Source organism: Drosophila teissieri, chromosome 3R, assembly GCF_016746235.2.
Source record: "Drosophila teissieri strain GT53w chromosome 3R, Prin_Dtei_1.1, whole genome shotgun sequence".
NCBI classification, from domain to species: domain Eukaryota; kingdom Metazoa; phylum Arthropoda; class Insecta; order Diptera; family Drosophilidae; genus Drosophila; species Drosophila teissieri.
The window spans coordinates 14,592,865-14,618,710 of record NC_053032.1 but is presented as its reverse complement, the minus strand read 5'-3'; the positions used below and the strand labels follow the sequence as shown (position 1 = coordinate 14,618,710).

Genomic DNA, 25,846 nt, shown 5'->3' with positions numbered 1-25,846 from the left:
ATAACTCTTTTTAAAAAGGCAATCTAGATTTCTAATGATAAGTTGCAACCTGACAGAGCTTTTAAATAATTCAAAAGAAGAAGCTTATTTAATTGCCAAAACAAGTACTTATTTACTCAGCTTAAGCTAGATAATTCCCATAAATAGAGCTGTTTGCATTTAAATGTATTATATTAAGTGGAATTAAGATGAGTACACTTCGGTGCTTGGTTGCTATAATTTTTGGAGTCCTGCTTGCTGGCGTTGCAGTGGCTGAAAACAATAAGTCGCAGGATGGAAAGGATGAACATTATTCCCAGCCCGATGAATTTAAAAGTTCAGATGAAACTGTAGAACGGATACGTCGTCAGATTGGAGCTTTTGGAATTCACTCTGGATTTTATGGAGGAAGGCCTGTTGGTGCAATTGGTAATCCCTATTATGGGGCTCCATATGGAAATCCGTTTGTTGTTCCACCTTATGGGCACTACTTCCATGATCGCAGATTTGGAGCAAACTACGGTTTTGGTGGACGTTTCTACGGTCGCTAGACAGCTTTTGTGCTCAATGGCAGTCAATGTCGACTTAATAAAGTTAAACATTAAAATTTATAAGCACAGTGGCCAAAAAGGGTTGATGGCGGAGGGAGGGGGGGGACTTGCCCAAGGGCGAAGCTGAAATTATAAAAATTTCATTTCAAATCACGTTGAGTGACATGCAGACTGAGCACAGGACAAGAAAACTTAATCAGCGATGTTAACGATGTCAGGCTGCGGGAAACAGGATGTCATTCTGTACCATCAAATGGCTCCATTCCGGGTCGCGTACTCGTATTTTATTCCGTTCTCTACTTTCTTTATCCTTAATTTTCTTCTTTTTTTTTGTATTTTCTAATTCATATGCGTTTCAAGTTTTAATTACGTGGGAAAAAAGCGAATGAACAAACGAGCGGGTGCCATCCAGGGACCAAAGCCAGGACCAGGACCAGGACCACGGCCAGGACTTCTTCTGGCTCCTTTTTGGCTTGACTGACAGACAGGAGCCGCAGTAGAAGAGCAGCTGAACATGAAAATAACAAAATACGCCCAATCAGACCAGCCAGAAATGGAAACGAGACGATACACAGAGGGTAGATAGACGGACGACCAGACCTAGAGACAGACGGCCACAGTTACAGCCACAAAAAAGGGCAAAAAAATTAAGTAGCGAAATCAGCGGGTGAAATGAAAAAAAGTATAAAAAAAAGTGAAATAAAAACAGAAGGAACCAGAGCCCCCAGAACAACACAAATAAAACAGGATAAAGGCGTTGCATGCCAAGGATAATCCGTGCAGAGACGAAACCCGCGACTGACAGAGGCGGAAGAAAAATGGTAGCACGCAAAAATTGTGAACTCACTTGACGTGGCTCATTCTGGCTGAGCTGGTACTGGTTCTGCACACTATGAAAAATCGTAATTATTATCAGGCGGCCAATCTGACATAATGCGGCAGGCAATATGGTGTACGAGTATTGCAAAATTCAATGTCTAGACCAATTATTAAAGTCTCACAAAAAGACAATTTTTTAAGCTACCCTAGTGCCTAATCCGTAATATTAATAAAGAGAAAAAGCATTGTTTTTAGGCGTGCCATTAAAATTATTTAACATATATTAAACACTATATTTGTAGTATTTTAGTAAGCGTATTTTACCAAATTTCCATCTAAATCCTATATATAAAACAAGAGAAAACGCTATAGTCGAGTTCCCCGACTATCTGATACCCGTTACTCAGCTAGTGAAAGTGCGAAGGAGTCTTCAGCACTGACAGTTTTTGGCGGTTTGTGGGCGCTAGAGTGGGCGTGGCAAAAAGTTTTTTGGCAAATCGATAGAAATTTATAAGACTAATACAAAAATGAAAAAATATCAAAACATTTTTCAATAGTGTGGGCGTAGCAGGTTTGGGCGGTTTGTGGGCGTTAGAGTGGGCGTGGCAAAAAGGTTTTTTGGTAAATCGATAGAAATTTATAAGACTAATACAAAAATGAAAAAATATCAAAACATTTTTCAATAGTGTGGGCGTGGCAGTTTTGGGCGGTTTGTGGGCGTTAGAGTGGGCGTTGCAACATGAATCGATAAACTTGCGCTGCGTCTATGTCTCAGAAGTTAGTATGCTTAATCTCAACTTTCTACCTTTTGTAGTTCCTGAGATCTCGACGTTCATACGGACGGACAGACGGACAGACGGACAGACGGACAGACGGACGGACAGACGGACAGACGGACAGACGGACGGACAGACGGACATGGCCAGATCGACTCAGCTATTGATCCTGATCATGAATATATATACTTTATATGGTCGGAAACGCTTCCTTCTGCCTGTTACATACTTTTCAACGAATCTAGTATACCCTTTTACTCTACGAGTAACGGGTATAATCATATTGATGGCATTGATATTTTGTTAGCACTAGTACAGGGCATTTTTGAGACAAGCGAGTTACTTTTAGAACCTCCCGTTTTCGATGCGCTCCTGAGCAGCACTCACAGCTTGAAACGATAATTAATTTTTACAGTGCATACTCCTCCTTGAGCAACCACCTTCCACCCACTGCCAAATGGCATGACGACGCTGTTTGGTGTTGACGTGTCTGTGGGTGGAATGGGTGGTCATCGCTTGTTAGCTGCGTGTTGCGGCCAAATCAGCGCTCTTTCGTTTCGTGGCCTGGCCAGAAGATGTGGCCATAAGCATAAATATGCACGAGCCGCTGGCAACAGCAGCTGGCCAAATTGCCCTGTGCGTGCGTGCGTATTAAATGGAGGGGAATCTGCAGCGTAAAAAAAAAAACAAAATAAAATACGAGAATAAATATCGCAGTAATTAACAATTACAATGATGCGAACAAATTCTGTTGGCCAGCTCAACGCAGTTCAGTTCAGTTCAGTTCAGCTAGACCAGGTCCTAACGCTTGGCTGCCTGGTTAACGGACTGCTTGAGTGACTGACAGTTGCTATCAGAATGGGGATGTCTGTCCGTCTGTCCTTCCGGCTATCTGTCCGTCAGTCCTCCTGCCCTTCCGGCTAACTGTCCGTCCGTTCGTCTGCGGTTTTGGCTCCCCTTTGCTGTAACTCCCTCATGCTGACATTCCCACAGATGCTTCGACTACTTCGACCAGTGTGAAATAACAATGGGAATAGAATAGGGTAATAACAATATACCCAGCAGTTTGCATCGTTCTGCAGTAGACACCAATTAAGAACTTGGATAGATCTGTTTTATGGACAGTTCCTGCGGTTTTACATTTCTATTATCTATTCCATTATTTTTGGTACCAAAATAAATATTGGATATTCTATGGATAATGAAGTCTAATTAAATAACATTTAATTTATCACTTACTATATTAATTATTTTAATTCAAATTAATTTCCCACTTCGATGGCGTTACAATTTTGAAAAGTATTGCATTTAAACGCTTTTTTGGTTTTTCCTGAGTTTGAATGAATTGCGTCAGCGTATTACTTCTTCGGCTTGCTGAATTCCCTTCGTTCACTTTTGATATGTTTACGCTTGAATAAATACGAATATTGCCATTATTTGAGGTGTATTTATTTTTCAGTACATTTTAGACGGCTACCTATTGATTCGTCTGCTGCGTCATTCAAGTATTTTAACCAATAACGAGATTACATTTTATTGCGTTTGCTGTACGAGTATTCGAGCTGAAGCCATAAGACAATTATAAAGACTTTGGAATGCGGTATTTGTATAAATTCCACTTATTTTGGGCATGCATAATCGTTGCTTTGTGGAAAAATAATAAACTATTTAATCAGCTTTCCCTTAAATCATTACCAGGATGATCAAATTAGTTCGGAATGGATTAAATGTTACAAAATTCATAAAATGCGACAAATAAATGAACTTTTTAGCGAAAATCCCCATTAAATGAAAGCGTGTTTTAATAAACTTTAATTCGCGCGGACCGACAAAAATATCAGATACATTAGCCATCATGGGGGAAAAGCACTCTGAAACCATTCCACAACCTCAACACACTTTGGCCAGATTAAGGATGATTTTATTTTGGTTGCGTTGTGTGCACTCCCGCCTACCATGTTTAATTGTATTTGTGGCTATGGAAAGCACACACACAAACACACACACTCGCGAACGCAAACACAAACATAGGCACAAATACTCGTGCACAGATGGGCATGTTGGCACATCCTGCCGCAAAGTTTCGCTGTTGAAAAATCTAAGAAAAATCCCTAATTAAACAGTTTGTCAGTAATGCAAATAAACTTTGCTAAACTTTTGCCCAGAGTCAACGAAACGAGCGCGTTTCGTTTCCTTTTTCCTCAGCTTGTTGCTTATTATTCCTCGGTTTTCTTACTTATTTCGAATTCCCCCCTCTCCACATTCTCATCATTACTTTTTTATTTTTGGTCAAGCACACAAAAATGTAATTATTAAAAAATTATGCTAAACACGCAATAAAAAGTTGGTAGGAGCAGAAAAAATACAAAATTAACGAAGAAACCGACGACAGGACAGTGCACAAGGCACAAAAAAAAAAAAAATAAAAAGAAATGTATTTCTAAAAGGCAAGCGGTCAAATTTATATATTTGTAAAATTGTGTTCTTTTTGTTAAACTTGTTGTGTTCATTTTACGTTTTGTTTTCTTACCCGCCCGCATGATGGAAAGAAGGAAAGTATAAAAGAAAAGCGAGGCTGCCAACAATAGCAAAATTAACAATTGTTAATTTGAAAATTGCACACAAATGCGTAATGCGAAAGTTTTTGCGCTCCGCCGGCGGACAGCATCCCGTAGTCCCTCACAGAAAACCCCGCCCGGTCCCGAACCCAGACCCGGACCCGGACCTCAATTCCGGATCCCGACAGACTCGGCTTGGCCACTTGTTAAGTGTTAATGAAATAATTATGCCAACTTTGCCCGCGTCCAGCCACTACCACCACCACCAGCCGCACATGGCTGATTTTGCGCCCACTATGTATACAAACACTTGGCAAAAATATGAACTCCTACGAAGCCGATTAGGAAGTTTTTGGGTTTTAAGAATACATCATAGGGATTAGTAGAAATAGCGGATATAATTATAGTACACGTGTTGCCGCCCTTTGACCAGCTACGTTATTATTTCTAGAGTAGATATTATAGAATTGGTTATGATTTGATTTTAACACTTTACAAAACATGCGTGGCGATTGTATTTCATTTACGAATTACATAATTGGATTCATAATGAATAAATTGTCCGACCGTGTGCTCAAAATGTTTATAAGCCTTAGAACTTAACAATTAACGTGAATATAAAAACCTTAATAAATACGGTGAAAACAACTATATTACTCCCGATTGTAAAAGTTAGTTAGTTAGTTGGCTCACAGTACTGTAAGAGACCCTTACAAATTTGACTTTGCAGTTGTTTACTCTATATAGAAAGTTGCGTAATTGCTTTGGACCTAGGGTATGCGTACTGTATGTATGTACTGTTCAAATAAAAAATCTTCCTTTTTCATCAGTGTTGAAAGGACACTCCCCACCGGAGAGCCTGTGGGTCAGGCATCCCTGCAGCCACTTCAGTTTTATTGTTCCCCTCCGCATCAAGTTGGGAACAATGAAGTGTGAGCTGGACTGCGCCCTCGGCCCCGTGGTCCTGCCCTCTTGGCTCCTTGCCTCCTTGCCTCCTTGGTTCCTTGTCTCCCTGCTCATTCACTTTTTTTAATTCGATAAACTGCCCTCGGAAGACTCGCAGCGACCTTGGTTTTGTGGCGCCCGAAAGCCTAAAAGCAGGCAGCGCCTTTGTGCCGCAGAGGCTTTCAAACGCCTAAGCCGCTTAATTACAACGAGTCGGGGGCACCAGAGTTTGCCAGCTATTTGCTTAAGACGCGAAAATGTGATTAACAAGTGTGAAAAGCCGCCCGGTTCTCCCCTCAGTTTTTTCTCATACTTTTTTTTAATGTTTCTGCATGTCTTGTTTCCCAGTTTCTTAGCGAGTTTGCCTGGAGTTTTATTTTGCTTGAATAACTTTAATTGATTTAGTTTGGCAGTGTGTGGGTCTTTTTTTGTTCTCAGGGGAGAAAAGGGATTTCAATTACTTAAAATTAGAAGAACTCTCCTTATCCGATTTTCAAGACTCGCAGTACATAATATTCCGTGAATATTAAATCCAAAAATTTCTGAGAATTTTAATTTTTCCAACACTTTGCCCACAGTTTTTAACCCGTATGAGTGCAAAATTGATTAAATTTAGCTTTTTAAATGGGCTTAACTTGCCGCTGACAAGGGACAAAGTTGCCAAAGGATTGGCGTAGTTTTTGTTGGCCGCACCAGATGCATCATTATCAAGTCGAATGACAGGTGTGCGCATGCCAATTTGGGCCACCTCTAATTGAATTTAGTCAACTCCGGGTCTCCGTGTCTTCACGTTTGTCTGTTTCCTCGACTTCGCTTGGCTTTTTCATTGGGGGATCGTGGCAGGAGGAGGTTGGGACGGAATGAGCCGAAAAACTTTCCTGCCCTGTCATTGTAATACACACCTCGCCGAGCCTTGTCTGTTTGGTAGTAGTGGCTTCTGCAGCCACAGCTCCTCCAGCTCCTCCATTGTTAAGTTTGTAGTTGCTGCCGTGTCGAGCAAATCCCAAGCAAGTTGTCTCACTGTGCCGACTTCGCTTCGCTTCGCCTCGCCATCGACGCCACCACCGCCGCCAAACAATTAACGTTAATGGATCATGGTAACTTTTTCGCCTCTTTGCCATTGTGAAATCCCAGCGGTGCGTGTAAACTGGCAAAAGTAGGGAAAGCAAACTAACAGCCACCGAGCTCAGGGCGAGCCATCAAAGATGTCTGCTGCTCCCAGCCCGTTCCTTCCCAGTTTAGCAAACCTACTTCCAGCTGCTTATGCTGCAGCTCCGCATTCTGCTTTACCTACACTGCAAAAAACTATGGTATTCAAAGATAGGTAGTTTTGCAGCACTAAAGTATATCATATCTCTTCATTTAGTCAACGAAATCAGTTTGTTTCTTCGTAAAAAAACATTGTAAAATGTTATATTTGTACTTATTTGTACAAAAAACATAAATTTGTTTTTGTGTGAAGTTAAATGGTAATTTGAGGAACACGACATAAACATTTGGTACTGAAAACTTGGAATTTAAATTGAGCAGGAATTTAAACGTATTTAATTGGTAACTGTAAACCCTATTAAAATTAAAGTTTTAATTGCTGTAAACTAAATAATGTATTTATGACTATTAATTTGGGTATTACTGATACGAGAGAAATATTTAGAAATCTTTGATTGTAACCAAATTGGGGCATCAAAACCTTTGGTTCCTTTTAGTTCCCCGATAACTGACTTCAGTTGTACTATTTCCCCCAGTGAATCCTCCAGTGTCCTTCCAGCAGCCTTGTCAGGACGCTATCTGTGATAGACAAGGCTGGCTGCGCTCCTTTCGACACCGTCGCCAGCCGGTTTTGGCCAAGTTTTTTGCTGTCTTTTGCTGTTTTGCGTGCTCTTGCTGCGACTCCGTTGGCAAACTTTTCCTGCTACTTTTCACTTTTTCTTTTTGGCCATCCTTACTTTTCCTTTACTTTTCGATTTGCGGGAGCGAAAAGGATGTGGCATGATACGATGCGAAAGAGATGGAGCTACTAGCAGTGAGAAGCGAGCAGCGCGCGCAACTTTTAACACACTCAAGTGTCGTAATTTTGGCTGATTTTTCGCACACAAAACAATATTAATGCTGGTAGTTCCATGGGGTGCGGGATCTTCGGCAAAGTCTCCATCCTCACCGCCTTCCACCGCAGGAAAAAAGTTAAATGGAAAGTTTTGCTTGCGCTGCAAACACGTCGCTTTTCCTCAGCCGCTTTTGGCAATGCGTCTGACTTTCGGGCTGTGAGTCGAGTTTTCCGGCGCACAGTAGGTGAGTGTGTAGTATATATACACATGTAAGTAGGCTCCGCTTCGCAAATACAAGAGTATGTGCGTTTCAGTGCGAGTGAGTGGGTGTGTGGGTGCACGTCGCACCCAACTATTGAGCAAGTTTTCAACAAGCCGCCTTGCCGTGAATACGCAGCGACTTTTCTCTGGCCAAAACCAGCATCAACGCACCGTGGTTTTAGCCACTTTAAGTCATATACCCTACCCTGTGCAACATCTGGAAAGGAAACTGATGCATTCCACAGAGTCATCATAGATGCACTTGGGTTTTTAAAGTTAAATTCAGTTAAGAAATTAGTATTTTTGTATTCCAAGAGACCTAAGAATCTTTTGGCAAAAATATTAAATATTCTCATATTGCGGAAGTTCCCTAGCGACCTTAAAAAATTAAGTATACGCCTAGCTGTCGCGGTAAATAGTGCATTATTTGTAACCAGCCGGCTGAAAATCTCCTTTAAAAATAAAGTGTCAAGATATTATTTAATTGCGGGTCTTAAACGAACTCAAGTTTATTAGAATTTAATAGGCCATAATTTAGACCACTGTACTAAGCAGCTAAACTCGCAGGGGGGTAGAAGCGGAAGTCGCATCGTCAGGCACGATAGACCCGCTCAAGGGGGGCAGGAAATGTGTGGGGGGAGATGGGGTGGTGCGTTGAGGTGACTGGGCGGATGTCGGCAGAAAAAAGTTGGGCTCAGCTTAAAAGTTATTAGCGTTTTTGGGGCGGTTCAGGGGCCGAAAAAGAGCTGAATGAGAATCAGAAACCGGCGCATCTACGCAGGCAACCAGAAACACTTTCAGTTCGGTATGTGGTGCGTGTGCACTGCGCGAAAAAGTTCTTCAAGTGTTGTATTCAAGAACGAATTCGTTTTTAAATAATATGGAATCTGTAGGCTTTTTAAAAAATTAATCTAAAGCTTACTGATTCCACCTTCAACCATTCCATCTTTACATGCATTTGGAAAAATATATCAAAGCATTTCTACTTTGTCCCACAAGCTGATTTGTTAACTGTTAACAGTTAAAAACATTTTTTCTAATAAAATAAATTAATATATTATATTTCCAACATTTTTCTCTCTGTGCGTGTATGTGTGTGCGCTCCTTTTTGTAAGTGGTAGTTGAGGTGAGCAGCCGAAAAATGCGACCAGGCTATACGGATTGAGGGGGCGGTGGGGGGCGTGGCAGCGAAGTCAGCTTGGTCCTGGTATTCATATTTGTGTTTGAGGCTTAGTACGTTATTAAGTTGTTACGTTTGGCCTGCTACAAGCGAAAACAGCAACATTAGCACCACCAACTGAACGCAGCGGGTGGTTTGGGTGGTTGGGTGGTTTGGGTGGTTGGGTGCTTTGAGTGGTTTGGGTAGTCGCGTGGGTCTCGCGCTCAACTCTCAAAGGTATTGCGTGATATTTCAATTTGTTTTTAGTTGTAAGTGGCTTAAAATGATTTAATAACTCATCAAGGGATTTGCTTGTTGTTAGGTATTTACTTTAGTTTTCGTTGCGGCTGCTATTTCACATTTTCCTGCTGCTTTCCCTGCTGCTACTGCTACTGCTACTATTTGCGCGGGTTTACCTCAGTCTAGAGCTTGAGTCTACAGGGTTTTGGGCTTGGGATTGGGATTTAGTTTCGCTTTTTTGGGTTTTCTGCCTCCGCAGGATCGACTTATGGCATGCGAAAGTTTTTAAGTAGTTTTGTCGTTTCATATTAACGAAGTTTCGTATTAGTTTTGCGCTTTTTCGCTTCTTCACCATCATTAATACAAATAACAAACTAAACTCTGAATATTTGTGTATGGTTGGGGTTTGAGGTTTTCATTTTTTTTTTATCCGCCCCAAACTATGTGCTTTCAACGCCGCCATAACCTCGGAAAAAACCCCAAATGCGATGTTTGCCGTTATAATGAGCAAAATGTATTATGCATGTTAGTATTTGTGCGTACAAGTGTGTGTGAGTGAGTGTGCACATAGTTTTGCGGCAGCTGTGTAAATATTTTAAATGCCGCTTTAGACCTAAATGCACACCAGGGAACCCGCCCGCCACTGTTGACAAGTCAGCTTTTTTCCCGTCAAATCGGACTTATTAATAATCAAATTACGAAATTACGATTTGAAAACAGAAAGCAGCAGACATTCAGGTTTCCTTAAAATACATTTCCATATTTCAACATATGTGTAACTTCAACTTTAAGTAACTTAATTTCAGATCTGATTGATTCCCATAACACAGTATTTTTTTGTTTGTTTAAAGTTGGCAGCACTGTCGCCAGCATTTTAATTTTTTTTTCTCAGCCCCATCACGACTTGAAATTATATGTACACGTATTTGGGTACCTCTCTATGTGTGCATTATGTATCTGAGGTTATATTGTTATACGCAAGGATCGGGTATATTGTATTGCTCTGGATTTATCGAAAAGGTAGAACTTCGATTCAAAACGCATTTATTTCAAACTGTTCGTATTTTGGCGATAAACCTATTGAAACAAAATGTCCTTACAGTTTAAACAAGAAATGGGAATGTGTGGAATCTTACAAAGACTTTAATATAAGTGTGTAATAACATATAACATTTTTTGGTAAAAGAAAAGAGCCTACCAGTTTGTTAGTCCTAAGGTAAATACTAAAATATTCTTAATTCTAAACTAAGAAATGAAGTCGGCTCTCTAAAAGTTTTAAAAACGTTGAAAATATAAGCACAAAAGCTAGTTTTTTATAACTAAAACATACATTTTTACTAATTGTATTGGCCTAATCTGATTGCAATGCCATTACACACCATTAAGGGAATGGGCGAATGGGTTTCTTAACTTTTAACCACTATGATTAAGGAGTTGGGAAAGGCATACAAATTAAATTAAAAACTTTGCCTCCACTAACAAAGCCATTAGGGAATCAACAAAGTCGAAAAGAAGGTATTTTGTAGTCGAAAAGTGTTAAATTCAGCATTTTTCGCATGAACACAATATTCGTTTGCAGGGGTGAGAGACCGTTTGGCAAATTTAAAATGTGCACGAATTAAGCCAAATCAATTTCGAACCAACAAATTGTATAGGTTGTTTTGCGGGTTGGGGCCCTCGAATTCCAAGTCCTTAACCGTAGTTTTTCCCCATCCCCCAAACGCATTGTAACCAGTCACGTAGCACAAATGTATCGAGGGGGCTGGACACCGACAGTAAACTACTGACCAAGAGGCAGGACCGCCACCAAAAGCAACAGAAATGGGCGGACGGGCGGACGGACAAACGGACAGAGTTACGGACAAACGGTCAGAATTACAGACACAAGGACCAGCGGACAGTTGGACACTTGGGAAAGCATTCCGTCCGACTTGTGAGAACCCCAGGAAAACACCAAAAGTAGTTTGTACGTGTGTGTGCGGGGTAAGCAACGTAAAATTTGACAAGTTGTGAAATTCTCTGGCAGCCACAGAGCGCACAAAACAAAGTTTTGGTATTCTTTGTATATTTCTATGCCAAAAATTCAATACGGCTAATTACCCAGCATCGCAACCATCCATTGCACAGTGGGCGGCTTATTCAGGGAATGTTGGTCATTTAGTCATTTCGTGTATCTTAAACTGCTCATTGGGAATTCGATTGGGATATACGTATGTAAAATATTCAATTAGGCCGATGTCTTTTATTAATCGCTATTGCCATTGTTTGGCAGTTGTACGTACTTGATGGTATACACTTGAACCCTTATCGATTCCAATTCAAATATCAATTACATGCAGCTTTTTGAAATGCCAATTTCAATGCTGGTTGGTGACCCAATTTTCATTGAAACTGCTCCACTTATTGACCATTGTGCGATCCCTTGACTTCAGGGACCGTATCTATATGAATGCTTTGGTGTATTAGAGCACTGAGGAAAAAATGGGGCGCCAATTCTGAAAGCAAATGTTTTCATATAATAGTATTGATATTATAAATTGTATTGTACAATTTAAATGTAAAATATCTCACATGGATATGAGGCAAACCTTTAGTTTTTTAATTACATTTCTTACTTATTTACTTTCTCCAGCTTGTAAACACATTACTTCAATTTTCAGATTTACCCATAGGTGACTTTTCGAGCTTTCTTATCTTGATTTTGCGGTGGAGTTTGGCATTTTCTGGCCGTGCACGTGAGTGTGTGTGTGATTCCAATGCAAGTTTTGGTCGTCATCTTCATTGTTGGCTGTCCTCGTCCTAGGCGTCCTCGTCACAAAAGTTTCTCCTCCATGTGCCTGCTGGCGGCATGTGTTCAAGAGTTAAGTTGTGTCGAGTGTGACTGAAGGGGGGCCATCCAAGGGGTTCGAAGGGGATCGAAGGGGATCCAAAGGGAGACGACACGAAGGTGGAGGGTCTGCGGTGTTCTTTGTGTGCTGACTGCACGAATTTAAAGCTGCCACACACTCTGCCAAACTGCTTTTTGACTTCTTGCAAGGGGGCAGGCAGCAGGCAGCAGTCAGCTAACCAGCTGATTACTTTGGCATTTGTTTGGGCCCAACATTGCGGTAAGAAAGGGGGGAAGTAAAGCCCGAACGGGCATCCTTCGAGTCCTTGGAACGTGAAGCGACGTCTGCTGCTGGGCGTCATGCTTTATTTATTGGCCGGCTACGATGTCATAAAAGTCATACAGAAAAGCAAAAAAGTATGTGTAACCTTTTTTGGGGGAAGCCCCCAATATCGGGCGACACATTAGCCGACACTCTGGCTGCGAGACAGCGACAATGACATCGCAAAGTGCCCTGTCATAATAATAATAGCAACAACAGCAAAACAACAGCACTGGAGCGGCGCAGGGCAACAACCATAACAATTAAGCTATATCAAATTGAAAAAGTTATTTTTTGTCTCACAACCTGCCATTACCGCGGCCGTATAAAAAAGATTAGCGGAGGTGGGGTCGCCAAATGATGATTAAGCAAAACGCGCCTCAATGTGAGCATTTTAGATCAAAGATAGGCCCACTGGGAGAAATGGGGTGTTGAAAGAGTTAAATAGACGTAGTACGATTGCGTGCAAGGGTTAGCTAGCTTTCTATTTTAAAATGAATAAGGTTGCTGTGATACTTAGATTATTTATTAACTAGTTATTAGTGATCTATTTTAATATTAGCTGCCTTTCTTTTCAAACATTCATTGTATATAAAATATTTGTTTATTTTTATCAATTCAGATAGATTTCTGTGTGGAATCAGCTTTGAACTTTCTGCTTATTTAATCCTTTTCGCCAAACAAAAAAAAGCAATGCTGTATTTTAGACTATTTCAGATTGTTTTCTCTGCACAGTCGTTTACGCATCAACATATTCACGTTTATGTTTCACAATGGCTTTGCCCTTAGCCGAGTTTTATGACCTAGCAAACAGTAAATCAACGCTAATTAAATAAAAAATTGCTGAGCTATGCGAAGGAATGGGCTAATTGACACGGCCCTTAGTTCGTTTACCAATATTAATACAAACTTTCCCATTAGGTTCCATAATACGGTCGAGCAAGTGTCAAAACCAACTTTTTTGTTGATAGCGAGTGACCCTTTGTCCGAGTCTGAGTCCTTTTACTTTTTGTTCCCTTTTGTAGAAGTCTCGCCAAAAGTCCTGGAAACAAATACGAGTTTAATAAAGCGCATGAGTTGCATACAACGATTGGAATTGGAAGCACTAATGAAAGATTTAATTGAATTTTGTGCGCATGTGTCCACAAAAGTATTGGTTGCAAGGCGGCGACTGCAAATATGATTATAATTGTTAATTAAATCTGTATTGTGTTGCATTCCGCGTGGTGGTGGTTTTCCTTTTAAAATCTCTCTCTTTCTCTTTCTGGATGTCAGGCGACGACTTATCGCCGATCCGGAAAAGTGTGAAAAATGAAAAGGAATGCGGGTGGTTAAGGATTAATTGCAGTTGAACTGGTTTAATTGAGATGATTTATATATCGTTATGTGGGAAACGGAAAATGGTTATAATCCTTAAATACCAGAAAATATCTTACCGAGTTTGCGTAATGCCTGCTTAATTAAATTACTTATATTATTTTAATTAAAATGGTAATTTAGTACCTGGCTCTAAGCGTGTGTGGAATGTTGAACAACCTGTTGAATGGCCTCTGTTGCCTTCTACGATTTTTAAATTGTGCTAAAGGTAGAGTTACGGCTTTCACACTGCTGTAAACTTCTTCTGCACAGAAATACCTAAGCTTTAATCCTTTCAATTGTACACGCACAGATAGAGCCCACAATTTCGTAGGATTCAATGAACACAATGGGTCCATTGCTTGAGGGTTTAACTGGCTCACATTTGCACTTCTTCCGGGCAACTTGAGGCATGGCACGTCATTGGAAGGGACTTTTCCTTTTGAGAGCGTATTCAAGGATTCAAGCTTATTATGCACAAGATGGGGGCTTGACCATTTCCTGGCCTGGCCTGCTCGATTGGCCAGCCAGCAGTCGCCGGAATCTCTGGGCTCCATGGTCTTCCAAGAATCTAGCTCCTTGACCAGTGCCTTTTATCATTAGTTTCTATTTGAGTTAAGCTCCCCTGCACAGGCTGGGCATTTAATTAACTCGACTGAAAGTTTGAATTTGACTTGCGTAAATTAATACATTGGCCATGTTATTGGCCTCCTGTTGAACTCTGGGCGGAAAGTGGGTACCGCAACTATGCCTCATCCTTGTCCCAGTTACCATTACTTGGTATCTGCGGATGAGCTGGCTCTCTGGCTTTTTGGGGGAAAAACTTCGCTTGCCACCGAGCGAACCCTTATCAACTTTTGCCACTGCGTTCAGCTAACTTTGCTTATAAATTTCATTCGAGTCATTTGTTGACACACCCATACACACGCACTCAGCGACAGCAGAGAGAGAGAGACAGACAGATAGAGAGAGAGAGAAAGACAGAGAGTGGAAAACTCATCGAACATAGATACGCACGCAGACAAATGCACACAATACAAAAGTCGCAAGTCGCGGAAATCGCGAAAAGTTGTTGAAGTTATCTGGGCAACGCAATTTCTTGTTCTCGTTCCGCTGCCATTGTTTATAGTTCGCCTTTGTATTTGCAAGTTTCGCCCGAATGTGCAAATAGAATTAAAATACGACGGAGACGGAACTAACCCAATTCTGATTTCTCATTGCAGGGGGTTTTATTAGATTGTTTGTTGTAATAGGGGATATTGGCAAATGTTTTCATTTAGAATTTGGTTGGAGTAGAATATCAAGCTCGCTTAAAAGGTAAGCACACTTATGTATAAGATTGGCAAAATATATAAAAAATATAAATATACATAGGTATTTGACTTAAGCGTTCATTAAAATCAACGTTTTTATATAGCTCAAATTTACACTTTTTAAAATGTAATTACTATTAATTAGTTTACTATCGCAGCATATCAGCTTCCTTAGTTCTTGAATATCTAGCTGCAACTTACTAGGTAGCACTTATTCGTTACCCCGTTTGGCATCATCCTATTCCACTCGCTGCGCATTGCACTTGTTAATCGGGGATAAAAAGTACCCGGTGACACCCACAAACAGCGGGCCATGACTTTCCTTTATAAGAAATATATTCATTTCATACTCGTTCAGAGGCAACAAATCGCGTGACATGCTGACAGCGGTACTTGGCCCTCGTGTTGCTGTTCTTGTTGTTGTTGCTGTTGTTTCTGCTGAATTTGTTGTTCCTGTTGCGGTTGTTGAGTGGAGAGTGTTAAACTCAACTATTGTCTTCATTTTTCTTGCAAATCATGCAAGGCAATCTAAAATGTTGACACATTGGCAAACACATACGTACACGCCGACATGGGAAAATCGGCACATATTTGAATAGTACAGGAATGAGTACTCAGGCAGGCAGGAAAATGTACACAAAAGAGGGTAAAAATCAAAAAAAAAAAAAGAAAAAAAATATTTGGCGCCCTTTTGCCCATGTCACTCAAGTTCAAGGTTTACACGCTGTCGGTTAAGGTTACGCTTTTATGTATTATCGCTGAATTGTCACAAGTCTGCGCTTTGTCTCGCAACGAGCGCTTTGAAAAATTACAATAATTGTTATTCACGCATATCTGAACATGAAATGTGTCAATTGGCAGCCAACGAGCTAGCAAAGCGAACCGAACACAACGAACGCAATGAAAGAACGCAGCAACGTGGCGTATGCGTAATGTGTGAAAAGGGACACAAGGTCTGGCACTTTTGTCGGGCGGCAAATGAGTGGTGTGGGGTATTGGGTGGGAATGGCAGTAGTCAGGGTATTTGCGACGAGCATCAGACAAATGCTGTCAAGCCTTCATAATTCGGTTCATAAAGCGATTTAGGTATAAGCTTCAAGAGGGTGTTTTAAGTCCCTGGTCAAGCCACAAAGCCAGATTAAACGATTTTTCTCGGTTCGAATAGGTTGAATAGGTTACATAATTCTAAAAATTCGTTTTAAAAATTTGCCTTGCTCACAAAAGAACTACATAAAAGAATCAAGTTCGTATTCATTGAGTTATTCAACTCTCCTGGTTTTATTTCATATGACTTTGTGCTATCGTTTTTCGACTCCTCCCGCGTTTTTTTATTAAAAATTTTAATTGCCTTCAATTAAGAAACTTTAAACGAACACCTCTCGAATCGAAAATAATGTGCAGTGTTTTTCATTTAAAGTTGGGGAAGCATGGCTATAGAAAAAGCAGCTGCCAAATTGTATATTGTTAAATTTATCAACAGCTTCTTTAAACAATGAGTAGCTTGGAAAATTCACCATTGCATTTTATAAAATAAATAAAAGAAGGGTATCCAATCTTCATGGGTACTGTTTTGAGTTCCCAATGATTCTATACCACATTGATTGCCTCGACTAATACGTCACATTTGTTAGAACCTTTTTTTGTCTTTAGCTCTTGCACGGCTTTTTATTGGCAACCAATTTTGCGGGCGTTTTGAATGAAGGCATTAGCGTTGCCTTCAATTAGCGGGCTTTAAATGTAAAACAAACGTCAATGGTGTTGGCATTAAATTCAGTCGCTATGCCCTCTCTACATATAAATAGGAAACATCGGCTGCTCTTTGACTGGCAGTTGTGTGGAAAGCATTGACGCGGTTTGTCGATTGAATTAAATATAAATATCATATTTTCATCGTTGAATTAAATATTTAAATATGCCATTGCAATTGCCGTCGCCATCGCCATCTCTGCTTCTGGCGTTGATTCTGCTGCTGGGCACGCACTTGAGTGGCGCGTCGGCTGTTGACAAGGATGTGGCACCAGTTGGCGATGTAAAAACGGATTTGCTGTCATTGGAGCAGGAAATTGGCGGCGCTGCGGTGCCGGGTGAATCGGAATCTGATTCGCAGCGAAATCCGCATCCGGTTCGTCGAAGGCGTGGCATCTTCTTTAGCGGCAGCATCGGCGGATTACCCTTCCTCAACTGGGCCAGTGGTTATTCTTGGGCATATCCTGGCTATCCGTACAACTACTATGGCTCACCAGGCTCTCCAGGCTCACAAGTGCCTGGCTATTATGGCTATGGCAGTGGCTACTATCCCGGCTACCTGGGCTATCAGAAAATTATCATCGGCTAATGCAGATTTGCTAAGGGAACAAAAAGGCAGAGCGAAATATCGATTAGAAAACCCCTTTCAATGTGAGATTATAAATAATGGCCGGGAAGGAGCAGCGACGACCCTTTCGCAGTTTGTTATTTTACTTATTGTTGCTGCTTTTAAATTAATTTGCCGGACACGGAAAAAGTTGAGCTAAGTTGAAGAGGTGGGGGCGCGAAAAAAGAACAACATGAAATCGCACAATTTATATTCATTTTTCGGGGGGCACAGATTTTGCATAAATCATTTCGCAGCGACCAAAATGAAACGCGTAACATAATTTTTAACCCTTGATAATTTTTTATGACAAGCATTTTCGTTATTTTCCCTCCGTGGGACCACTTTATTTGTTGTTGTTTTTCTTGTTGCTTTTGCGGATGCTGTTGTTGTTGTGGGCCGCAGCGAAATGCAAATAAAGCGGATCAAAAGTTTGCTGTTAAAAGAAGATTAATTGCAATTTGGTGGCAAGACCTGAAACATTTCGAACCCCACAACACCCCATCGAAAATCCGCTGCCCATTCGGCGGTGGGCGGTTGGTAATTAAATATTTTTAAGCTGTAAATGGTTTCCATTTACGTGATGCCGTTCTTATTTTGTATTTGCAATCAATAAAATTCATTAAACGTACAACAATAACAACCAGCAACCAAAAAGGGAACCAGCCAAATCAAATAAAATACATTGCCCCACGGTCTTAGTTTCAATTGCCACTCGGCAGTTGTAAATTGTTCCTCTATAAGTGCTGTCCTGCAATTGTTGCAGTTTCGCAAGTGGCTATTGTTTATTCATTCTGCTTTATAATCATTTTATTGCCGAGGTATGCTGATTTTTTAATCAATTTACATAATTTATGCCTTTTTTATGAACTTCACTCCCAATGGGATCAGCTGCACACATTCGGTTTGTGAATTGTTGAAGAGAGCGCAGAGGAAAATGTTTCAGTTTTGATAGTTGATCTGCTATAATATTGAATTATCGTTATACAAGCAGTTGTCACGTTGTAAATCATTAAAAATTAATTATCGATTCAACAGGACTGCATGTAGAGCCATGGCGACTTTTCTACAAATGAGTCGAAATGTACAAATGTTTTCACAAATTCAATGGAAATGGATTTTTATTTTCTCTGCTATATATTAAAAATGAAAGCAGTATTAATTAGTTGGCGAGTTAAAATTATTGTATTCATATATAATTATATATAACTAATTTGATTTATTTTTCTGGTCATACATGAGCGGATTTTTTTGTGTAGCCTTAAAGATATTTAAAATCTCCAACATGCATTAAATCAAATTTTCAATATAGACTTCTGCTTAATAATTCATGAGTTTTCCATTTCATGAGCCAGGTAAAACTATTTTAGTTCTATACGAAAAACTTTGTTTTAGTTAATTAGTATTCGAAGGTACTTTGTGTTTAAGTATCCTAGTAATTAGTAGATCACACGTGTTTTGGGGGTTTGGCTCCCATTCCAAATTTCCATGCCTACCGCTTTTTTTGTTAACCACCTGTAATTAATAGTTCGGCTGACCACCGTTTTTAACGCAAACGGATGGGCAAGTGGTAGTGAAAAGGCGGTCCAAATTGAGGGTATTCGAAATTTTAATAGAGCTGTCAGATGTGCCACTGCCACTTTTCCAGCTTTCCGCTTTTCCGGACGGGCGGGAACGACCTCCAGCCGGCCAATCAGTCATCCGGGAGCTGCCTACTCCGGGCACTTGTGCCCATTGTGCTCGCTTTTCATAATTGAAACGAGGTCAAAACCAGCGAACCTCATTAAAAATTGAATTGTTTAATTTTCATTTGATTTAATTAAGTTATTTGTTGGTCAATTAACCTTTTTTCCGCTGGTCGCTGTTCCGTTTGCCATTGTTGTTGTCTGACATATCAATACGATGTACTATACAGTTCATATATACATACATACATATGTACATATGTATATACTCGTATACTTTACATACAAGTATGTCGGATGCAGTTGTTTGTGCAGACATTATAATGTTATTGTTGTGATGATTGCCTTTTAACGCGGAGAGTGGGCACTTTTAATGCCCACTTGCAATTATGTGTGTGTGCTGACGCCAATGTGTTGAAATTTATTAATTAAAAATACTTTTCAATTAAAGTTAATACGCTCAGCATTTATGTAATTCTATGTGTAAATACGCTGTAAACTCTTCAAACAACATTTCATGCAAATACCCTGGCCAGCCAATTAAAGTGTTTTTTGTTAGTGCAAAAAGGCTTATTCGTATACTATATGTACGAGTATATTCCGACTTTATTCAATGCTATGTCAAGTGTCTAAAGAACACTTTTTCTTTGTAGTCTTTTGTTATGGCCCGGTTATTTTTTACTTAGCACTTGGCGAGAGGCTTAAGCTGCAACTCAACTGCGAATCAACTCCGCCGGAGTCTGGAATCCGGAACACGCAACTGGGAGAGCAGTGTCCGTAGACTGGAGGCCGTAGACCGGAGGCCGGAGACCAGAGGAGTCTATCTCATTATGCTCAAATGCACTTGCAAAGGCGGGGTAGTGAGCTCTGAGCTGCTCACAGGGCGATAAACAATATTCATGATTATGAAAACTTGTGCGGCGTTCGCTTTCGCACTTGAAATCTGTGAAAAGCGAGGGCGGTTTGCACAGATCAAGGGCTCGAATGGAGTACTTTTGATTTAAACCCTTTGGCCTTTGTTCTCGGCCAAGTGGCGATGCCTGGAATTTATTGTGGCATTCTTTTGCCAAAGGAGTCAGTAGACTGATTGTGCATATCTAACACTACAACAACAAAGTTGGACGTGAACAATACGTAAACAAAGGTCTTTAATATAACGCGCTAAAGCAATTATGAGTTTATAACCCAGTACTTCATTATTATTATTATGTGGGACTTAATGAACATTAATTAAGATTATATTTAAGATTAAATCATATCATACAATTATAAACTTCGAAATTTCGTTTAAAAATTGTGAAATGCTAAATAAGGGGACTCTAAAACCCCATTTTTATTTAGAGCACTCTTCTCACTCCTTCAATCCTTTAGATACCAGATGCCATGGCACTGGAATTCTACTTGATTGGCGACAACTTGGAGCTCTGAAGACCAATAATCCGGGAATCCGTTTATGTTGCCAGTACGCTTGGAGCAGCCCTCCTCACAACGACTGACTTCGCCTTCGGAGCGACTCCATTAGCCAAACGCACTGGGTCGGCTTCAAATAATCCAGAGCTGGCCATTTTCTGAGCGAAAGGCTCCCGGCAATGACCACAGATACAGATGCATTTACAGATACATTTACAGATGCGGATACAGAGGCAGAGATACGGATTCGGAGCGACATGTAGATGTGTACATATATTTTGGCAAAGCATCGAGCAGTCCTTGCCGCAGAGGCCAACTGAAATGAAGTGTCATTGTGATAGAGCAACGGCACTGCAGCGGAATCAGTTCGGTGGAGCTAGCTGTGCAGCTCCGCAGCTGGCAAAGGACGCAAAGGATCCCCAGGACCCGACCCGAAGGACTCGCCCGGACGACACATTTACACGCACTGCTGCAGCTGGAGCTGCAGCGCTGGTGCCGCACGTACTCGGCATTGTGACAAATGGATTTTCGCATGAAATCCCCAGGATTTCTTCAAGTGTAATTGCGCACGCTAAAAGCGAATACGAATGCGGATGCATTTGGCGGCATTCCCTTCCCAAAACAAAAAAATAAATTAAGAACATTATAGTCGACTAAGAGGTACTGTGCATCTAAAAGTACTGTACCATAGAAGTTGAATTAAAGACATTTTGATTGAATAATAGAGCTGAAAAGCTATCAAAAGTGACCAAAGTCAAATTTTGTACAGTATTTTAATCGATTTTTTATCGATATTTTCTATTCGTTATATAAATAAATAAATACCTCAATTATTAAAGTAATATTATTATAAACTGAGTGCTAGTATGTGAGGCGGACAAAGCGGCTTCAATATTTTCTTTTACAAAATACCACTTTATTTCGATTAAAAATATTTTGTGTTCAATTTTTTCATTTTCTCATAAGAAGAGCTGCCCTGACATTAATGCAAAAAAATATATTTTTTAGTCTCGTTTTTATTAACCAAATATACTCCGCCGTACTCCTAATACCGCGCAGAGAAATGCGGATTTGATTCCACAAAGCGAGCATTAAATTTCATGCACTTGCGAACGTTTATTGCTCTCGCAGGATAATTTTTCAGCGTCGGGCGCGATTGTGGGACTGCATCATGATCGTCCAGGTGCGACTTTCGGCGTAGATGCGGAATAGTCGGCTGAGTTCCATGATGTCGTAGCACGACATGCGCCACATCTGGGTGGTGAAGTGTATCATCATGGCCCAGGTGGTCAGGAAGATCTGGAGGCCTTTCAGTGTACGAAACCTCAGCGATAGAGCGGCTCCATTTTCAGGCCCCGGTAGGTACACCCACTTGATGACCTTGAAGAGAATTCGGAGTTGAAGGACTTGAACGTCCTGGATCAACTGCATCAGCGCCAGTAAATTATCCAGGTAAACGTGCACCGCAAACAGCGCCATTCTGAGAGGAAAGCTTATCACCAGTCCGTAGATCACAAGTCCATTGTTCTGATTGTTGACCATTTTCCTATTCTCAAAGTCATGCAGCAAACTTAACAGGGAAATGGAGACTTGAAATGCAAACTTTTGCGTTCGGTGTGTGCTTTTGTCGATTGCGATTGGAGTTTTTGCTTCGCAGCACGTTTCCACGTCTTTGTTTTCGATTTGCTTCGGCTTTGACAAATTTGTAGTGAGCTACTTGGCAGAGGTGTCGTTTGATATATATGTATGTATGTATATATATATGCTTTTTTTGACTTTTGTGACTGAGAAAGTAGAGCTCCCTATATCGTAAAGTACAAAAAGTTTATATTGCAAAGCATTACCAACCAGGGGGTGACATTACGAGCAATACTGTTGGGCCACCCCAACAAATCACGCCCAGGCTATTTGCAGTGAATTGAAATTGATCAATTTGGGTAGTTAGGGGAATTGTTTGGCTTTATGTACGCTGCTGGCAGCTTTAATGGATGAATTCGCTTATGCCATCGGGACTGCCGAAATGGGTAAATTGAGGTTGCCACCCGGGGAACTGGATCTGTATATATAGATGGGTATACTTATATACCCATCGAGTGGAGAGATGCCCTCAAATCGAATTAACGTTTGCCCTGCGGGACTCGCCAGCTCTTGGTGGGGGGAAAATCAAGCAAATAATTTTGCCAAGTTGCTAGCATTTTGACAGGCTAAATTATGGCAAAATCAATTTCAGACGAAGCGGCTCAAAATCACACAAAAAATCCCCTTGCCACCACTCCTAAAATTACCATGTAATATTCATGTGTTTAATATGGGATAAATCCATGCCATTTTATGAACCTATTATGAAACTGGATCGAAAAACAAAGGCCACGTTATTCACTTGCTTTTAACGGGCTTGTGGCTTATAGCAGCAATAGTTTTGATAAATATTTTCTGGCTCCTATAGAAAATATACTCAATTGGTTTGGAAAAATCATTGCATAAATATACGCAACCATGACAAATAGAGTGTCATAAAAATATTTGCAATGCTGCGTATTTGCTGAACAATAGCTTATTGTCTTATGTTATTTTTCACTTGTATGCAACAAAATTATTCGATTTTACTCGAAAATAAATAATTTTTGGTAAGCATTCTATTTATTTAAATTCCCAAAGGTAGTTTCCAATGACAGAACAATGTCCTAGCAATTTTAGCTGGTGATATGCCCGTTAAGTTTTTTTCTGCCTGCAAATATTGGGGAAATAAAACCTTTCGATATCGCCGGTTAACATACCTGATACTCGCTCAGAAGCCCGACAGCTGATGGCATTTCAGTTTGCAGTTGGTTGCATATAAGCCCCGAACTGCAGTTTTCCGGCAAGCAGCTTACTTTCCCGGCTGGCAGAGCAGCTCAGTCCAAACTTTCGGCCCCTTTTGCCCCTTGCCACATTTTCCGTTTTTCTCTCGCCTCTTCTTGGCCAGTGTTAAGACCCTGCATCTCAATTTCCCACTGCCCAGTGCCCAGTGTGCCTTGTCTTTGTGCTCATCTGTCCTCACTGCATTATTTCCAATTGCTCTTCTGTTCCTCGGCCAAAAGCGAGGGAAATAAAGGAAGATTTGGTGTTGAAAAAGAAAACATCCAAAAAAGAAATTGGGAAGTAAAAGAGGAGAAAATCTGCCTAATTCACAGTGAAGACCGGATTGGGGCGGGATCAAAGGGGGCGGGGCAGTGCTTACAACGCAAATCTGCGAGCGAGCGGAAAAAATGTGGAGAGTGTAATGACAAAAACCCGGATTAAGAATGTGCCGCATACAAGTTGCACACTTGTGCCATTTCTTGATGTCCGGTTCCTTTTCCACAAAGAGTTTGCATTAGAGTGGACCGTGATTGTATTTCTTTCAGTCTGTGCAAAACATAATGTTTATTTATTATTATTTATATTACATTTTAACAAATACCAATAACCTTGGCCAAACAATAAATTTAAATTACTTTTAGATTTTGAATTTATTTATGAGTGCAATGCCACATAGTAGGCATATTTCTCAAGGAATTTTGTAGGTAAGTGTTTCAAAGAAACGTTAATTATAAAGAAAGGAGTGCTGTGCATATCCACCCAGTGCGCCAGTATCTTTTGCCATTCGCATCTTACGCCATCTGCACTATACACACGTACAGATAAATACATAGCAACGAATATATATTTTAAGCGAGGCTTATCTTATCAAGCGACATAAAGGACGCCTTTCAGCGAATGTCTGGCGACAATTGTAGTGGCACCGATTCGGTTTGGTCCGGATTCAGTTTCAGATTCGGACTTGGATTCGGATTCCGATTCAGTTTCAGTTCAGTCTCAGTGTTAGCAAGCGTTTCGCTGCCGGACTCGTTTGCTTTGGCCTTAGCTTTGCATTGGCCAGATCTGGGACCCGATTCGGATTTGGATTTGGAACCAGAGAGAAGGAGGCAGCAAGGAGCTTCTTGTCCGCAGGGCAATGCACACAGCTGGACATTCATTACAAAAACGGAAACACTCGCACAATGACAGAAGATAAATGGACCTGCACTTGTACGTGTGTCTCCTGCTCTCAATCCATCCACAGGACCTTCCCCAGAACTCCAGAACCCCAGAACCCTAGAGCCCCAGGACCCACTCCAATCCACATCCCTCGAGAGTTTTGGTGTGTGAGTGCGGTTTTTATTTAGTCGCTTGTTTTATATCAACATCTAACAAACGAAAAATGGGCAAAAAAAAACTAACGAAATGGGAAGCGAAATCTTTGATGGTGGAAAATGGAAACAGCTTATACTTTTCCCTTTTTCCATAGCACAGCAGCACTGCTTTTAGTTTAGATTTTTAATCTGTGCATTGCTTTTTTGTTGCCTTTTGTTTTATCAGCAAGCAAAATCGGCAAACAGTGCTTCAAATTCATCTGGTTTTGTTCCATTTGTCTGCCATATTTGTATTCCGATGCTGATGTTGATGCGGATGCGGATGCGGATGCTACTTTTTGCCCGCTTGTCTTTTTTGATTGAGATATTTATTATGGACATTTTTTAGCTGCTCGTATACCTTGCGTATACTATATGTATAAGCACTCCACCCCAATTTCCGCGTTGCCTTTTGGCCCAATTTCAATTTAAAACTTTAACCATTTATTTTGCGGAGGGAGCGCAAATTTATCAGCTATTTTTGCGCCATTTTTTGGCCAGCGAGCGTTGCATTCATCAAAAAATTTTATTCCGGCGCGCTTCTAACTTGGCGGTTTTTTATAAGCACACTTTATGTCAAAACCACAGCGACACCCATACCAGCGAGAAATGCTGGCTAGCTGCACCACCAAAAGGAATGCGAAAAAATATTTATTTCCCCCCACAAAAAATAAAACAAAAAGAAACTGCCAACCCTTCGCCCACCGCCACCCACTTTATAAAGTTTAGTGTTCCAGTGTCCAGCGACAAAAGACAAAAGCAAACCGAACCGAACCAAACCATAGCAAACCAAACCAAAACTCAACCAAACCGAGGGCAAAAAACTACAAAAAATAGAAAGCGAAAATAAAAAATTGAAAACAAACTGTCAAGCAAGTGAAATAAATTAACAAAATGGCGCCATAAAGCTAACATATGAGCGAATACTTGATTTTTGCAGCGCAGCTCCTCCATATAAATTTTGGAGATGAGTTCAGTTCAGTGCATCGTGCAGCTTTTTGCTTTCTTCGCCACTAACTTTTCTATTATTTAGACATATATGCCACTGACAGCT

General features: G+C 40.6%; 2 protein-coding genes across 2 annotated transcripts; one reads left to right on the top strand and one right to left on the bottom strand.

Annotated features, from left to right (window-relative positions):
* Window positions 1-16,943: 16,943 nt before the first annotated feature.
* Window positions 16,944-17,811, top strand: LOC122621682. The gene has a single exon (XM_043799630.1). The coding sequence runs from the start codon at window positions 17,064-17,066 to the stop codon at window positions 17,484-17,486; it is 423 nt and encodes a 140-aa protein (XP_043655565.1). The 5' UTR covers window positions 16,944-17,063; the 3' UTR covers window positions 17,487-17,811.
* A 3,786-nt stretch (window positions 17,812-21,597) lies between these two features.
* On the bottom strand, window positions 21,598-22,355 carry LOC122621486. The gene has a single exon (XM_043799349.1). The coding sequence runs from the start codon at window positions 22,139-22,141 to the stop codon at window positions 21,740-21,742; it is 402 nt and encodes a 133-aa protein (XP_043655284.1). The 5' UTR covers window positions 22,142-22,355; the 3' UTR covers window positions 21,598-21,739.
* Window positions 22,356-25,846: the final 3,491 nt, after the last annotated feature.

Excerpts from the sequence above, each read along its gene's own strand:
- LOC122621682 (XM_043799630.1), top strand. The coding sequence starts at position 17,064 with ATGCCATTGCAATTGCCGTCGCCATCGCCATCTCTGCTTCTGGCGTTG.
- LOC122621486 (XM_043799349.1), bottom strand. The coding sequence starts at position 22,141 with ATGGTCAACAATCAGAACAATGGACTTGTGATCTACGGACTGGTGATA.